The sequence below is a fragment of the Rhopalosiphum maidis genome, chromosome 3 (genome assembly GCF_003676215.2).
Source record: "Rhopalosiphum maidis isolate BTI-1 chromosome 3, ASM367621v3, whole genome shotgun sequence".
Taxonomy (NCBI): Eukaryota; Metazoa; Arthropoda; class Insecta; order Hemiptera; family Aphididae; genus Rhopalosiphum; species Rhopalosiphum maidis.
The window spans coordinates 18507960-18526195 of NC_040879.1; the positions used below are offsets into that span (position 1 = coordinate 18507960).

General features: G+C 28.5%; 2 protein-coding genes across 3 annotated transcripts in view; one reads left to right on the forward strand and one right to left on the reverse strand.

Annotated features, from left to right (window-relative positions):
- The first annotated feature begins 226 nt into the window (after window positions 1–226).
- LOC113557190 (homocysteine S-methyltransferase-like) lies at window positions 227–5104 on the forward strand. The gene is made up of 6 exons (XM_026962557.1): window positions 227–566; window positions 3500–3697; window positions 3816–3962; window positions 4077–4339; window positions 4541–4749; window positions 4834–5104. Exons 2-6 carry the CDS (start codon window positions 3553–3555, stop codon window positions 4979–4981), a joined length of 912 nt encoding a protein of 303 aa, XP_026818358.1. The 5' UTR covers window positions 227–566; window positions 3500–3552; the 3' UTR covers window positions 4982–5104.
- A 1620-nt stretch (window positions 5105–6724) lies between these two features.
- Window positions 6725–18236, reverse strand: part of LOC113555598 (protein unc-80 homolog) — a 44595-nt gene continuing 33083 nt past the window's right edge. For both annotated transcript variants that reach the window (XM_026960047.1, XM_026960046.1), the window contains 16 exons: window positions 17663–17892; window positions 17408–17603; window positions 16819–17037; window positions 16461–16597; window positions 16187–16391; window positions 15970–16122; window positions 15705–15908; window positions 15446–15562; window positions 15208–15351; window positions 13661–13787; window positions 12735–12947; window positions 12478–12662; window positions 12256–12418; window positions 11867–12073; window positions 11137–11252; window positions 6725–10247 (listed from right to left, as the gene is read on the reverse strand). In XM_026960047.1, the coding sequence (XP_026815848.1) occupies window positions 9795–10247; window positions 11137–11252; window positions 11867–12073; window positions 12256–12418; window positions 12478–12662; window positions 12735–12947; window positions 13661–13787; window positions 15208–15351; window positions 15446–15562; window positions 15705–15908; window positions 15970–16122; window positions 16187–16391; window positions 16461–16597; window positions 16819–17037; window positions 17408–17603; window positions 17663–17892 (3069 nt within the window). In that variant the 3' untranslated portion in view covers window positions 6725–9794. The remainder of the gene's footprint in view (window positions 10248–11136; window positions 11253–11866; window positions 12074–12255; window positions 12419–12477; window positions 12663–12734; window positions 12948–13660; window positions 13788–15207; window positions 15352–15445; window positions 15563–15704; window positions 15909–15969; window positions 16123–16186; window positions 16392–16460; window positions 16598–16818; window positions 17038–17407; window positions 17604–17662; window positions 17893–18236) is intronic.

Genomic DNA, 18236 nt, shown 5'->3' on the forward strand with positions numbered 1-18236 from the left:
TGTAAAATATATTAAAAATAATTAAATAGGCACATGACGAACCTATACACACACACACAGATGTAAAAAACAAGATTGCATTTTAATTGGCGAGCGATGACGTATAAGCTCACACTTATAATAATTGTTATTAAATGATACACTCGTCGTCAGTCGTAAGTCGTTATAATATGCGATATAGACGCGCGTTATCTCGCCGCAGTTATTTGTTCAATTATTCGCATGGTATGCTACAGAATTCGTAATATTTAAATTATTAAATTCCACTCGGCTGTTAAACGCGTCTTGATATTGTTATCCAATAGCTCGTTGACGTTGCGTCATGCACTTATGCCCGTCGCCGGCGTTCGATGCACGTGTAGACAACGTACATAATGTTATAATGCACCTAAAACATACTGCTCATAATATTTTGGCCATAATCGTACCGGTCCAAGGCAAACGGTGGGTATTACATCGCCAGTCGCCGTCGATCACGAACGTAGTAATTTAGTGAACAGTCACTGCGCTATAGTGTACCAATACATGATATCCACATAAACATATATTATTATCACCACAACAAGGCAAGTATAAATCATTTATAATAAATTAATTGGTTCAATTTCACTTGTAATATCAAAAAGACCAAAAAGATATAAAAATACTTAAAAAATATATTAATAAATTAATGAAAAATTTCATTCTAGTTTAAAAAATTAAATTTCAACTTGTTTTTTTTTAAATAAAAATATATTTAATATAAGCTAAAAACCGGTAAACTCGACATGCTGTGTAAATTTCAAATTTAATGTATCTAGATATTGACCTCGAAGTTGTCATAATAGACAGTGGCGTGGCCCAAGACTACCCACATTTTTTAAATCAAAACCATCAAAGTTTTTTTTAAATATAAAACATAATCATTTTTGTATAAGCAGGGTGTCCCGCGAGGATTTACCCATTGTGATATCTCCTGAAATAATGGAGATATCATAATTCTGTTTTTTTTAATAAGATTTACAGGAACAAGTATTACAAATATTTCATGTTTTAATTTTGTTTTTTTAAATTGTGTTCAATCTGATAATCCCATGGACATATTACTCATAGATTTAATACAATAAAATTGTCTAACACAATGTGATAGTATTAAGGGTTTTGATGTAAAACTGCAAAATTTATTTGATCCATAAAATAATATTAAAACTATTAAATAATTTAATAAGTACTTTTATATGTGGAGAATAGTTAACATTCAAAACTTCAAAGCACACTTTGTTATATGACTAAAAATAATAATTGTTTAACTTTTTATACGTATTAAGATTTTGGACAATTAAATATTGATAAATAATGTTAACGATACTTTAAAAATCAATTGATGATTTAGAATTTACAATCAAACTAAATTTTAGGAAAAATTATTTAATTATTAAAACGAAATTATTGACATAATATTATTTTGTAATTGGAATTTTTAATCAATTGAATAATTGTTATCAGACGATAATTTGTTGATCAATAGGTAATTAATTATTTATCAAATGTTATATTATTAGAAAACGATACAAGATTATACCACAGGATAAAATTATACCAAGGCGCATTTTATGATGAATACACCTTGTCACCTTATCAAAACTTTAAAATATTAATGATATTATGGAATATGGACTATGACCGACCTATACTCTATGGACCGACCATGACATTATAGGTTTATGACTAAAGTATTAAATAATCCAAAACTATTCTCTAAACTAAAAAATCAATATAAAAATTACGATGTTATTGAAAATAAAATTTTGAAATATTAAACCTTTCAGAAAAATAAACTACAAAATAGCTTTTTTCAATTTTTACTTGGTACTTACATTTAAATTTTATTTTAATTTTCCTATGTTCTTTCTAAAAAGTATAATTTGTATTCGTACAACGTAATATCACAAGTGTTAAGTACCATACATTTTACTACTCAAAATTAATATGACAGATACGAGTACAAAATTATGTGATTTTAGAATTTATGTAGTGATCATTTTTATCAAAATATTACATTATATTGTAGACCAACAATAAATTTATAATATAATGTTTATGTCTTGCCAACAAATGGGACAAGATAATAATATCGAAACATTAAATTAGGTATTTAAATTGTGGACTATATTCAAATTATCAACAAGCCATAAAATATTAACTATTACGTATTTATACGTTGGCGGACAAAACACATTTTTTTACTAAATTCCAAATAAACAAAATACATTTGTTTTATCTATTTATTATAATTATTATAATATAATCGTATTTAATACTAGGTATAACAAAAATGTACATATTGATATTTTGTACAATAGTTATTGACTTTATTTAAACATTTAACAATGTTGAAGAAATAAAATATGACGTTTATTGCGAGCCACACTGAAACCCGTTCGCCAGCAGTACGAGCACGCGAGCCACATGTTTGATACAATGATAATACCACTATGGCACTATCGTATTAAATAATTCGCAGTTTTTTTCGAAACTAGAAAAAATATTAAAAATCAAGAAATTGATGAAACTAAAATGTTAAAACGTCAATATTTTCAATTATTTTTAAAAATAATTAAATAAAAAAATACATTTTTTTAAACTTTTTTACCAAAACATAAAAATAAATTAAAACATGAAATATATGTAGTTCTTGTTTCTGCGAATCTTATTAAAAAATCAGAATTATGATATCTCCATTATTTCAGGAGATATCGCAATAGGTAAATCCTCGCGGAGCACCCTGGAGATACAATGATTTATATTGTATTTAAATTTAATACATTCATTAAAACAACCTATACGATGACTACTCAACTTCTACTATATATATACCATACAGCACTGTCTCCCAACCTTTTTGTAATAGTAATCCACAAATTTACTGTTTGTTATGTAAGTGATCCACACTAAAAAAAATTTGTCTGGGGTTTTTTTATATGTTAACAACCAATTAGTTTACAAACGCCACGAGTCACGAAACATAGGTTGGAAAACATTGCTATACAGCAAAGCTACTTTTTTGGTTTTTAATTATATTTTTGATTTATGTTTTTCATCTATTCAAACATTTAGAGCGATTTTATACTAACGGTAAACGTGGCAATGATTTCCACTTGTCCCTCCATCAACCAACCATAAATCCGATACTGGATATGTATATACATGATTTAAACTTGACGTATGATTTATTTTTTTTTATTAACTATAAAAAGCTTACTTGTAATATATAATTTATTAATTAAGTTATTAAGTTAATAAACGAAATAAAATTAACGGACTAATTTAATTTAAAAATTTAAAAAATATATATTTTTTATCGATTATGATTCCTGCCTTTGATGGTATCATCATATTATCATATAACATAATATTAATATACGTAACAATGTTTTGTATTTTATATAATAACACTACATCCGCCGATTCCAACCTAACGCTAACTTTTTTTAAATGATAACTTTTTTTTTTCACGCAGTTTTTCGTGCTTCGTTGACATATCTACACGATTCTACGGTGCGCAATACGAAAATGTACCTCTTGGACGGTAGTTTTATCAGTGGGATTTTGCCGTATGCAGACTACGACAATGTCATGAAACATCCACTTTGGGGATCGAATTTACTGTTAACCAACGAAGAAGCTGTGGTTAATGGTCACAAAGATTATATAAAAGGTAAGGTTTGTGATTATAAAAAAAAAAAAAAATCCATACGATATAAACTGCAAATTGGTGTTTTTTTTTTTTGTTATTCCGAAATCGATTTCTGTGATTGCACAATGAACGTATACAGCCGGAGCGGAATTTCTAACTACTAACACATACCAGGCGAGTATCGAAGGCTTTCGGAAATACTTGAACTTAAACTTTGATCAGAGCTTTGAGTTAATTAAAAAATCTGTCGCGATTTGTCGACGAGCAATAATGGAAGAAAGTTCTGGTGAATATCATTATTTTTGTAACTATTGGTGAATGACGTGACGAAAAAATCTATATTTTCATGTTGATGTGATCGCGTTTAAATTGCACCGTAAGATTAATTAATTTCTTACAGGACGGACAGTGCGAATAATGGGATCAGTCGGCCCGTACGGTGCTTCACTGTGCGATGGTTCTGAGTACACCGGCAGTTATATCGACAAGATCGATTTAAAAGAACTGTACGATTGGCACAAACCTCGGATCCAAGCACTGGTGGAGGCTGGTGTCGATGCCGTACTTTTCGAAACGATTCCTTCGGTCAACGAGGCCGAAATTTTACTAAACATATTGTCCGAGTTTCCCAATCAAAAAGCGTGCTTGTCGTTCTCCTGTAAGGTATGCAATTAGTTGTGTTTTCTTTTAGATATTAACATCACATCTGCGCGAGAATGACTTGTACGATATCAGAACTATATAAGCATTGTAACGAGTGGTGACTTGATTCAGAAATGAGTGTTACTTTAAAAGGTTTACTTGTTTTATTAATGAATATTGTTTTTGCATAGACATTACCTGAGTTGTATTATTTTTTCGTAGGATACCGAACACTTAAGTCACGGAGAAACATTTGCAAGCGCCGTCGAAAAGTTCTGGTCGAATGATTCTCGAAAACAGTTGATTGCTATTGGCATGAACTGCCTGGACCCAACACTCATCACACCACTTTTGACGTCCGTAAAAACTGATAACGTCGATTTCATTACCTATCCAAATGGAGGCGGCGTGTGGGATGCTGTTAAAAAATGGTGCGTATAATTATTACTTTACTCTCTTCTTGTATTTTATTTATTCGTTTGACATATTGCGATAAATTTATTATATTCGCATAGTTGGGATAATACTCAAAAGTATCAAATTTCCATCGACGACCTGAACTTATGGAGTAAAAAAGGACTGAAAATAATTGGAGGTTGTTGTAACACCGATGCGACTGAAATATTGCGTTTTAGAAACTTGATTGATAACTTATCTTCGTAACAATAAATTTTGTATTACTATTAATTTGGGATTTAATATCAATTGTAAATTATTCGTTTAAATATTAAATTTATAAAATTTGTTTAAAAATATTTATGAAAATAAAAAATGCGTCTATTGGAATCAAGTATTAACTAATTGTTGCATATCATAAATTTACCATAATTTTATAAGTAAAATGAGACAATTAAAAATTCAAATTAAATTAAAACTTTGTTTTCATTTGTTTAACTAACTAATGTTAGGTTTTTTATCAATTGTATATTATTTAAAGTCCTGGTAATTTGAAATTAGAATTCATTTTTTTTTATGTCTATGATTTGGACAAGATGGACATAATAAAATACCTATTATAAAATATAAAATAAATGGTCCCAATTCATTATCCTCAAATCATAGAATTAGATTTTGAAAAACGTTTTTTTGTATGTTTATAAAATATTTGTATTTTATTTTAAATTTATACTTATACAATGTTATTTTTATATTTTGACAAACAATTTTTTAGCAGCTTTAAATTGAGTTAACTTAAGGTGTTTAAAATTATCTGACAGTAATGTTGTAATGATACCATCATTAGGATGGTCTGTTTTAAGGACTATGATAAATTTCTTGCTATACTTAACTATACGCTAGCTTAGCTTTCAATTTAATCAAATTTAATAAGGATATTTTAATGATATAACCATTAGACTTTTATATAATAAAAATAATAAGCATAATATGGTTAGATACGAAAAATGTGAATGCTATTCCGACGATTTTAAAAATATATAATTGCAAAAACAAAATACTCAACTAAAAATGAAAATTTGTCTAAAAAATTGGGTTTTTATTGCTACTAGTTTTCACCGAGTCCATTTTGGTGGTTTTATGCACACGTATCCTATAATCACTATAATAATATCAGCTAATCCAGCTGATAGTAACTGATGACTATCGAATATTTTAATCTATAGAGTAAATTTTTGTTGTACATAAAATAAATAAAATACATAATATAAGGATATTGAAATACACAATATGTTTCACCATTTTTTTTTTACAATAAGTACATTTATTTTGTAAAAAGTGTACATTATATTTTGTCACTAGATATATAGATATATAATAATAATAATAATAATAATAATAATAAATATTAATTTGATCCCGATAAAAATTCAAATATACTAGAATATGTTGTATAGTTTATTTAATAATTAGTTACGATTACATAATATAATTCAACTAAATAGTTAGTACAACCAAATTGTGTTAGCTCTAATTTATTAATTGAATACATTATCATTCACAGCTAAGAAATAACACATAATAAACAGGTAATAACTAATATTACGAGTGCGTTAAATATAATAGAATATATAGTTTCCTAATCATAATAATTTTAATTCAGGTATTAGAACATTGTGTTTACGACTGTACCTATACATGTTTTATGGACATGTATATGTACAAAACGGAGTTTCAGATTATGTGGAGTTTTCCGTGTTATTATAAAAGGGCGATTAATATGAGCACAGACTCATCAATCATAACCCCTTTGATTTTTTTTTATAAACATTACATATTATTATGCAATATTACAATATACTTAGTCTTATAATATTATGTATTATGCGTGGTAGTTAATTAATAATATAATTCATAAATTTGTTACATACCAATCAAATTTTTTTTTTTATTTTTTATTGTTTGGCACTAAAAAAAAACATTTACAATTTTAAAATAGAATTAACGCTATTCATTATATTATTTCATAGAAGTAACATTATATTATACAATTTATAAATTGGAAAATATTATAGTTTCGCTTACCAAACTTAATATTATACAATATCTACTAAAATCGAAACATATTGCCAATGAGTTTCCTTATACATAATGTATACGTAGTTATAGACCCCTAATAGCTATGTAAAAACCTGTATCCAAATTATGCTAATGATAACCCAAAGCTCATTACTTGATTCTTATCACAGAACTGAGTATAATAAGAAATAACTAAATTAAATTTATTATTAGGTAGGTATGAATAATTTTGGTCATAATAAAGGCCTGGACGGCTACCTATTTTAAAATTGACTACTCTTTGCTACGTATTAAGATAATAAAGTAATAAATTATTAGTTGAAGTGTGGAGTACCGTCGTGTGAGGTTTATCTTGGTTGTTAGTGTCAAATGAAGTAACACAGGTGTTGGTTATAGGTATATATATTATATTATAATTACTGATTTACGAACTTAACACTGAATACATCAATATTGATATGAATTAAACACTAAAGAAATGAATATTTAAATGAATTACACACTAAAGAAATGAATATTAAATACTAATATTACGAGAGGATCTGATTAAAACTATACGAGGTTCTGCTATAAAAATTATAAGATGCTCTGCTGAGTAACGCAGGTGTCACTCTCTCTTTAGACCAGACTCGACTAATTACCAACAGACGGGGCGCGTTGCAACGGTCCGTCCGAGGTCTTCAGTATGTGCTGACCCAGCCTTTTTGGTCACGTAGACCATCGTGAGAACCGAATCGGTCACACAGGTAATTTATCCTGAGTCAACGCATTTGAGCGTTATATATATGCAAGCTCCATCGGCACATATATACATACACATATACGTAAATATATACGCAGTACATACATACATACATACATACATACATACATATATACATACACACAGGCATGCATATACAACATAGTAATAGGCACTAAAAATGTTCGTATTCGAGTATTAAACCTAACTTATCTATAATATATTAGTGCTATTTTATTTAATTGATTAGTGACGATTAACCATGTACTTTATAAATATTAAAAGACAATGTTTATTCGCATTGTCCTTTGAAAATGTTCCTTTTTCACAACGTGACGGTGTACGTGTGCAGGTATGCCTATACGTAATTAATCGAATAATTAGAATAATAGATAATAAATGTAATGTATTCGCACAAATGTTTTCATAACCCTCGAGCATGCGCACGGTGCACACGTGCAGTTAATATAGATATTTTTTTTTTAATAACAAATAGAAACCCATAAGTTTTTTTCATCACATGATAATAAAGAGCGTTGAACCAAATGTTCAGCGGTCGACAGCCGTAAGTAAATTGGAAATAACAAACTCCGTCACAGTTCAAAAAGCTGTGCGACGACCAGCCGATATCATAGGCGAACGCAAATGGTATAAAAAAATAAGTACGACAATCTGAGCGCAATATAAATATATAATATATATATAACTTATTTCAATCGGAATCAATATCGTTATGGCCGGAATTCAACACTATAAAATACGTGACGACTTTATCAAATAATTTATTATGAATCACAGGTTTAATTTAAAAATAAAAAAAACAATTGTAACGACTCTACACACTCGCAAACTACGTTAGTTTAGATCGGAGTAGTATAACGACGTTTCATAAAACAATATCGTAATAATCTCGAATCGTGTACAAGACCGGGGCTTGACACGATCTTTTGTAACAATATTATATCAATATTGCCGGTTTTTGACGAGTTCAGTTTTTATGAAGCTGTTCAATATCAGTTTCAAGCCCTATAAAAACGATTTTGTACAACATCAAAATTATCCGTTTACCTAACTATACTTAAACTAGTTAACGAATGACTATATCTATGTTATAACATTTTTTTATTATTTTTTTTTTTTTTGGCTGGGGGAAATTATACTGGTAGATCAATTTTTTATGAGATCGGTCCAACTTCCAAAAGGAATTTAATTGATATTATGATTATTTTTCATATTTATTAGTTTATTTTTTAAATTTATCAAATAATATAGATGTATAGGCCTAGTATTTACCTAGTCAAATTTAAATCTTTTATATTATAACTTATATTAATATATTATACATTAGTTTTATATAAACTACCTATTGTTTTATAACATTTACTTTCATATAGTAATAGATAACCATTTATTACTGATGATCGTTAAAAATTATTAAAATTTATATTGTTTATGATACATTTTTAACAAACAGGAGGAACTCACTCCCTATAATGCGTACATATAAATATAAGAAAATTACAATTAGGATAAAAAACGATATTTTTTTTAAGGTTACAATTTTATCCTTTACAAAAATATGAAAAAACACCACTAATATTGTACCGTAATATATAAATTAGACAATATTCTGTCCTAACACTATGCCCCCAAAGATATTCTTTGGCCTTTGTGACTTTGATACGATGTATAATAATATAGTGTAATACGTAACAGTACAAAATAAATATAATTGCTTATCGTCATACGCTGGTACCTACGCAGTACCGGCTAAAGAGTATCCTGCGGGCTGCGAAACACTTCACTTTCTAAATTTTAGATGAAAAAGTTAAAAAGTTAAACGTGACTTCCGTAACAACTTGTTCATTTTACGTACTATATAAAATGTTATAATATTATTTTAAACTTAACCACCAATGCATGGGCGTATTAAAATCATAGACTTATACTTAATATGTATATACATAGATAATATAGAAAAGGATAATGAAATCAGCTACGTTTTTTTAATTGAATATTCTAAGTAGTCAAGGTGAATTATTATAGTGTAGTTGCGTATGGTAATCGCTTCCTCAGTTAACAACCATATCGATTGCAGGCCTCACGAATATTTAGTTTTGGCAAGTATTTCATTATATATGATAATCAGTATAAGTCTACGACTATGTTATATATTATACAAATAGGCACATTTGGAATATAATAAAATCACCATCGTGGTTGTCACCGCAGTTATAAAAAGTGTTCGTCGCCGGCGACTCAGAGTAGCGTGTCCTCGTGCTCGTAGGTGACGATCGTCTGCTGACTGCCGACGTCGTCGTTGCCACTCATCTCTCGGTCGCTGCATCCCGCAGCGGTCGCCACTGAGCCAGGGCTATCAGCCGGCATTATAGTAGAGCAGCTGGCGGTTAGACAGTTGTGATGGTGGTGCAAGTGGACCGGAGATGACGACCGCTCGTCGGAGCTGCCCATCGGCATCATCAGCAGGCTGCAGTTCTCGCGATAACCCGACGTGCTGGACGTCCGCGACGGCGCGCTGTGGCTATCCTCCTCCCATATCATATCGGGTTTGGATATCGAAGTCCGGCCTTCGTCCATGGGCACCGTTCTCGTGCTCAGGCACTCACATATACAGTTGCTGGGCATCATCTGCACCTTGTCCATGTCGTCGTAAGTCTGCTGTTGCTGCGACTTGACGCCCTGCTGGATCACCTGTGGGTTTGTTGGGTAATTGAGTCGCGGCAAAGAAAAATACGCTCGAGAAAATTCGACCAAAAATAAAGTGTCTTAAAACGATTTTACGATAACAATATCATAATCTGTATACTGCAGTATTATATATTCATATACTCGTCATAGTATGGAAGTTGCGTGTTTGGTGAGGATGACGATCGGCAAGTCCCATTGAGCCTAAAGTACTCTTTATTACTACGTATAATATTTTCTATAATAACATAATACCTATTGTAAAATTAGCATTGAAGAAACTTAAAATTGATATTGCTGTGAAAAAATCAAGGAATTTAAAAAAAAATGATGAATTTTTGGGACACTTTTCATATCAACTATACTATTAAAAAAAAAATGATATCTTCTCTTTGGACGAGCTTCAAATATTCCACAGTCATATTACGGTTACATTTGTGTAATTAAGTACATCTGGTATCTGGTATCTGGTATTATTCGTGTTGCTATATAAGTTGATAATTATTTTGATTTAAGTTTTATTTTTATTATATGAAAATGAATGTATTTTAAAGGATTTCCTTTCACATTCCTACAACTAGTTTAACATGGGTATACAAGTGTATTCAAAATGAATAGTGTTATATCATTCAGTAATTTTTGATTATACTGGTGTTACACGCAGTAAAATATTTTTAAATGTATTTATCGAGATAGGATACGGATTATTTGGGAACAATGAAAATACCTATGCAAAATGTATACAAAATATTAATTATAAAAACGCTATCGTAAAGTAAAAGTCCACTTTGACATGTGATTTAAAAGTCGGCAAATTAAGATTGCTGATAAGTAAATAGAATATGTACTGGTATGAAGTATTAAAAAACATAAAATGGTAAAATGTTTTGGTTACCTCCATACGACGGCTTTGACGAAATCTAAAAATTTTTCGACTCTGTGCTCTTGAACGTTGTAAACGGGGTTCGTTGTGTTTGATATCGGTTTGGTCTCCATCTGTATTTTTAGAATCTATATTTAAATCGAAAATACAATTTATGAATATAAACAGTTATTTCGCTTTAGTTATTGTACAAATAAGCAATTTAAAACTTAAAATAAGCCCAGATAATAGAGGTAATATAGCGAATTGTATACAATTTACCATAAATAATACTACTATCTATTTTAATAGATATAATCTACAATATTTTGCACATGTGTGTTTGATGTGTACAAATAGATATATTTTAGTGTTGATTAATGATGATGATTTATACTCGCGATTTACTAATTAATAACACTATAACAACAATTAATTATAATGAAATGGGAAATATTGTATTAAACGCTAGAAATATAAAACTTATCATAAAATTATATTTTTATTATTAAGGTACTTTTGTGCTATTAAATTTAAGACATAGTGAGGACTGTGGTGCATTAACTCAATTTTTAATTTTAATATCGAGAAATCAGCATTTGATTGGGTTTGCAGGATCAAGCATTTAAGATTAATTTTGTAGTGAGAAGCTCGAAAGTTGTAAGTGCACTGGTCTATGAAAAACTTTTGGTCGCAGCTGAACATATTTATTTAAATCACACTAAGAGTATAGAATATTATGATTATGTTCTTAAAAGATTACCTCTTTGCATATTTCCCAAATTCTTGATGGAACTTTCTTGGCTACTCAAGTTACTGCGTACACTAGATATTGATTCTCTGTGTGTATTTATGGTACATACGCTGTACGAGGGGTTTGAGTTTCCGGGCAGCAAATTTATAATAGATGGTCGGTGTTGAGTTTCACACGAATTTCGCAAACCATTATTAGATCTTGTTCGTTGCTCATCTAAATATACAAATAAAACAAATAAGTTAAATATTTAATAGAATTATAATTTAACAAACGTTATGGTGATAAAATTATCATAAAATTATTTTTAACATTTTATTAAGATTTACTTTTTTGTATTCGAAAACACCAAAATCAAGCACAGTAATTAAGATATAAATTGAAAATGACAATCGTACCTAATCGATCATCTAGTTCTTGTTTGAGCTCAGTCATTTCATTCATTAATTCGACAAGAAGAGAACTTCTACATAACGGTGTAATGGCAGTATACTCTGTAAGTTTTTCTTTAAGCAAATTGTGTGATGTTGTTTCTTGTTCGGTCGCGTTTATTAATCCCAACTAAAAATTGAGTTAGTTAAACGGCGAGTTTTGCTAAAATTAACATGAATATAACTTACTCTTTGTAAAATGAAAGGCTGAAGAAGAATAAAGAGAGGTGATCGGTTAACAATGATAAACTCAATAAAAGACCAAATGGATGCTCTGGCGTCTTGCACGTTCATAAGTTCTTTCACAGTATGCGCTATACGTTGATATTGCAAAGCCAACTCGCATTCGAAACACACAAGCATTATTTTCAGAGCTACAAAATACAAGTAAAAATCAATTAATATAGTTATACTTCAATTAGCCATGTTGTTATTATGATTATTACCTAAAAATAAAACTTTGAAAAATGATTTAGAAACTGTTGGAGCTGGTTTTGAATCTCTGTTGAATGTATACGAATTTGTCCGCAAATCAGACGTTTGTTTTACGTTTGTAAGCTGCACAAATGTCAGACACGTTGTTTTTACGGGTGGGCTCATTGAATTTAAGACGACCGAGAGCATAAATTTGATATCACATGGTCTCATACAATGCATATCTTAAAAAAAAGTTTTACAAATATATTAAATTAACGCATGCTAAATTTAAAGAAAAAAAAATTCAACATTTATAGGTACCTAGATAAATGATACATTTAAGATGTATTCGTTATATTCGTTATTTACAACTAAAACTATACAACATAAAATGTATCAATCATAATATTATTTTAAAATCCTTGTTTTGTATTATTTAAAAATAGTTAACAGTATTTTTGTTCTAGTTTTTTGACATTTTTTAGTGACATTGTAATATTTTTTTCTTAGAAACGGTTACGATGAATATTTTTTAGTAACTAGATAATTGTAAAAAATTTTCAGGACTTAAACACTAATAATTATAAAAATAATAATATTACAAAAACTTTCATTTTATACAACGAAGAAAAACATACATTTTAGTAGCATCATAAATAGGACACCAAACCAGTATAATATGGATAACTTATAAATAATTTGTATTATAACTGATTAAGTATATTTTTTATATTATATATTTTTTAACAGGTTTTACCTATCATTGTAATATAAAAAACCAAAAATTAAATATTTAAATAAATGATTTTAGTGGTTACATTATAGTTTAAAGAGACAAATATACTGCCAAAATGTATAATACATTAAAAAAAAATTAGACTTAAGAATAATAATCAAACGCGGGTCAAGAACTATAATGTATTTAAAAATATATTTTTTGAATGATATAATTTACCTTTCTTTCCTATACCTACTCTGAAACAGAGTGGTAAAAATAGATTCATTAGAAAGCTTTCGGTTTTAACTTGCGATGACATTATGTTTATCATTCCTCCAACTGATTGTTCCAGCGTATAATTATCCTAGTAACATAATAAAATAAAATGTGTAATATTTTTTACAACCTTTAACAATAATAATATTTTAATATTGGTACAATATATTATTATCATAATTATTTAGTTATTTATATTTTTGGCTTAATGAATAAGTTAATAATAATATGTTTATGCTTGTGATCTTTAAAGTTTTAACTGTTATAGTAAATATTTATTTTTAAGATGATTTGATTAACTTTTTATATAAATACATATATACTATACTGCCCTGCTACTGCAAAAAGCAGTAACTACAAAAATATCAAAAATGAGGTTTTGATGTCATATTGTTAATGAGATTATTCTGCGTATAATTTTTTAAAGGTTAAATACACGAAAATTGACATCTAGTGGCTTAAAATGCAACTAAAAAAAGTCGTACCTAAAATATATTTACAAAAAACGTATTTTTCCTAGAGTAAAACACAGTAATTAACAATTCCTACAATTAAAAGTAGTATGTGCATTGTAGTTACTGCGTTTACCGTTAGGATTAAAATATTAAATGTTTTTACTGCGTTTTCTTCTAACAACTTTATTATCATTATTTCTCGCGCAACTGTCGTAATTTGATTTTTCTATCTAATGATGACTTGGCATAATACTACGAAAGTAAAGTATTAAAACTAATATGATTCAGAAGGATCTTTTTATTTGTGTAAATTGATTATTTTCGTAGTTACTGGCTTACTGCATTTTCTACTAGCAGTGTTTTATTATATTGATAATACTGCGTTTTATACATTGTACCGATATATAATATAATATGAGCAAAGAGAAACACAGTAGCTGTAATATTATGCGAAAATTGTCAAAAATAATTTATTAATCACAAAAATAATAGCATTTTTGAATTTCTAGCATAAATTTCCATCTATTTCAGTCAAAAAGTGTACTTTAAGTTTTCAATTAATTAAAAAAATTACAAAAACACAAAAGTTCAATTTCCCGAAAATTTGATTTTTGTAGTTACTGCTTTTTGCAGTAGCAGGGCAGTATAGTCCATTGAAATGTTTTTAAATGATAAGCAAAGTTATCTATTTTAATTTTTTAAATTTTAATATTTTTAGTTATTTTTTTAAACATTTATTAATTAAAATGGACGTCATAAACTTTCACATTATATTAGTTTTTTTTTTATAGCACTTATAAAATTATGCTATTTCGTGTCATATAACAATTTAGATAAATCTGATTACGATCAAAATTATTTTGTCCCCTAACAAGAATTTACATTTTATTTCTGATTAAGATACATATACAGAATTCAATTTTATATTTCGTGATTAAAATCATTTATCTATAACCTATAAATTTATGCAGGAATAGAAAAGAAGAAAAATGACTTAAAAAAACTATGCCAGATTAGTACTTTATAGTTTCCTAAATATTTCTACTAATTTACCCCTATTGCCAAAATATGTAATGCCAATAGACGTATGACAATGGCACAAAAATGCGGAGGAGGTGTTTCCACTGGTATAATAGATTGTTGGAAATTATCAACTACCGCAGTAGCCGTAGTCCCTGAATCGCCAACTATAATACCCTACATAAAACAAATAAAAGTTATATTAATAATTAAATGTAAAATATCTTTCATTAAAAAAATTACCCAACTAAAAAATAGTAGTATTACTTACTTGGCAAGTGGAAATAAGAGCTTTGAAATGTGGAATATGTACGATAAATGGATGTTCCGACAGTATTTCATAAACACCTTTTATTAATTCCCCTGCAGCATACCAATCAGTGTATCTCTAAATCATAAGAAACGTCGTTCTAATACAATTTAATTAAAATTCTATTTTATATAATATTTTTTTTTAAATCGACATTTTGAACTATATTGTCTACATCGATACATAATATATAATAAACTATAATTTTTTCTCTACTTACTCTGATAGATGGCTTTTTGTAAATTTTATTAAATGTTTTATCAAGTCTCCTAAGAATTCCTAAGAGAGTTGGACGTAAAGCTTCGGCTGCCCAATCAACTATTGGTAAAATATTTGTCATGTACTTAAGTAGTCCTTTACACGACATCGTTTCTGGGTCATAAGGCGATACTTTCAATAAGCTATGAGCCACTTCACCTAATCTCTATAAAAGTATTTGATAATAAGTAAACAAGACAAATTACAGTTTAAGTATAAAAACTAACGATTTGCATTCGTGTGTCTAAAATTTCAAAAGGTTTCCCTTCTTGAGGATATTTTCGACTTAATTCAGTAAGTCTGGCATGGCATATAACCACAAAATCTGTAACAACTGATAACAGGACATCTCTAGTTCGTCGAAATTCGTTTCTTAAAGCCTAAAAAAAAAGTAAGTTTGTAATAATATAAATGAAATAGACATAAATAATATAATAATCTTACCGCATATTTTTCCTCAACTTGCATCTCAAATTCCAAAAAATCTCTGTCGAATGGAGATTTATGAATTTTACGCTCACTAAACATTTTTGAATTCGATTCCAGATCTTTTGTTTCACCACCAGTTGGAGAACATAGTCCTTTACTACAATTTCTTTGGCTAGAATCTTTTGGTTCCTGGCTAGTTTTTTGTGGACCGTTATAATGTCTAGTATACAAATTTGAAATAGTTTTGATAAACAAAAGTTATTGTTGTATATAAACCTAAAATTCATACTTTGATAGTGCTTCACTGTTATTAATTAATGTTTTTATAGAAATTATTAATTGATTGATTACGTCTCTTTCGATATCCCGGTACATTGGTTGCTGAATGTGTTTCAAATAACATGGTAAAATGGCTTCCAAAATAAGCTACGAAAATAAAAATTGTATATACAATATTAAAAACATTACTCAAAGAGGTTATGTAAAATTTAAAAGAAAATACATCATTATAATAAAGACATGAGTTTTAAGTAAAAAATTGTATCTTTTGAGCAATTTTACTAGAAAAATCTTGTAACACCTTTGTACACTATTTATAATGATTCGTTTTGAATTAAGAACTATTATCCATGTTCAAAAATACTCACGAGCATTTGATATGAGCGTAGCGTTTCAGGTGAAAATGCTATAACCATTACACATAGAGATATACAATCCTGTATTGTGATAGTATCGTCTTCGTCTTGATAACAAAAGTCAACCGCTTGTAACGGCTTTTCTTCTTTTATTAATTCACTAATATGAATAGGATCGGGAGATGCAGTTTCCAAGCTCAATATCAATTTGAAAAAGTAATTAGCTTCAACCTAAATAATTAAATTTTATCAGAAAAACATAAGGAAAAATGAGTTAAATATTTAATAGGTACTGAATACTTATCATATTATAATCTCTAAGGTAGGTACTATTTAAATAAAATCGTTGTTATATATGATTTTTTAGATATAGCCATATATTGGGTAAACACCTCTACAATATGTTTCCGAAGAATCAAGTGTATACCCAAAACATGGATACATCCAAAAACCAAATGACTGGCTATACATATAATTAAATTCTAAAAATAAAAGATTTTTTTTTATACAGTTTTTGTACATAACATTAAAATATAAACTATGCGTAATACAAAATCATACTGTCAAATTTTAATTATAATATGAACTATAAATCACATACGCGACTTGAATCCTCAACATTTGTTGCATCGTCCAAGTCTAGTATACTAGATGCACTGCCAAACATTTGTAATATGAATGGTTTACGATTCATCAAGTAAAACTGCTTAATAGTGTATTCAATTGATCGAGTAACAATTTTGTTTGTATGGTGACTTGCGTATAGTTGGAGTAGTGTGGGAATAATCAATAGATACCTGTGAGTATAAATTATAATTAAATACTAATAAACTAAATATGCATTTTGAATATTTACCCGTTGCTTGAAAATATATTTTTGAAGTTGCGTGCGGCGTTTATATACGTAGCCATTACATAACGTAATACGCATGAATCTTCGCTGTGCAATGTAACCGCTCCGTTCAATACGTTCAAAAACAAGTGAATATCACCCGAATAAGCAAAGTTTCCAGCCATTGCTTCAAACATCCGGGCCAGTAATCGAACCCAAATAAACTTGTGTAATAAATCCAATCCTAATAATTCCTGTAAAAACGGATGAAACACAATATTGATCGAACGTCTTTAAAGAAAATTATTATCATTCGTGTGACAAGCATATTTCAAACCCAAAGCAAATTAAACAATGGCCCATTCACTACCCCTCAATAACATAATATATAATTTAAAACTAAATGTTAATTCAAAATGTTTATTATAGAATAAATATCATCAACAATTTAATATAAAAAAGTACCTAAGCAAGTAAGTACCTATTTGGTTGTAAAATAGATATCGATTATATGTGTGTTAAATTTGAATTCAATGAAATATCGTCGTATACCAAAAACGATTTTGAGCGAGAACTGTCTAACAACCTATATCACTAA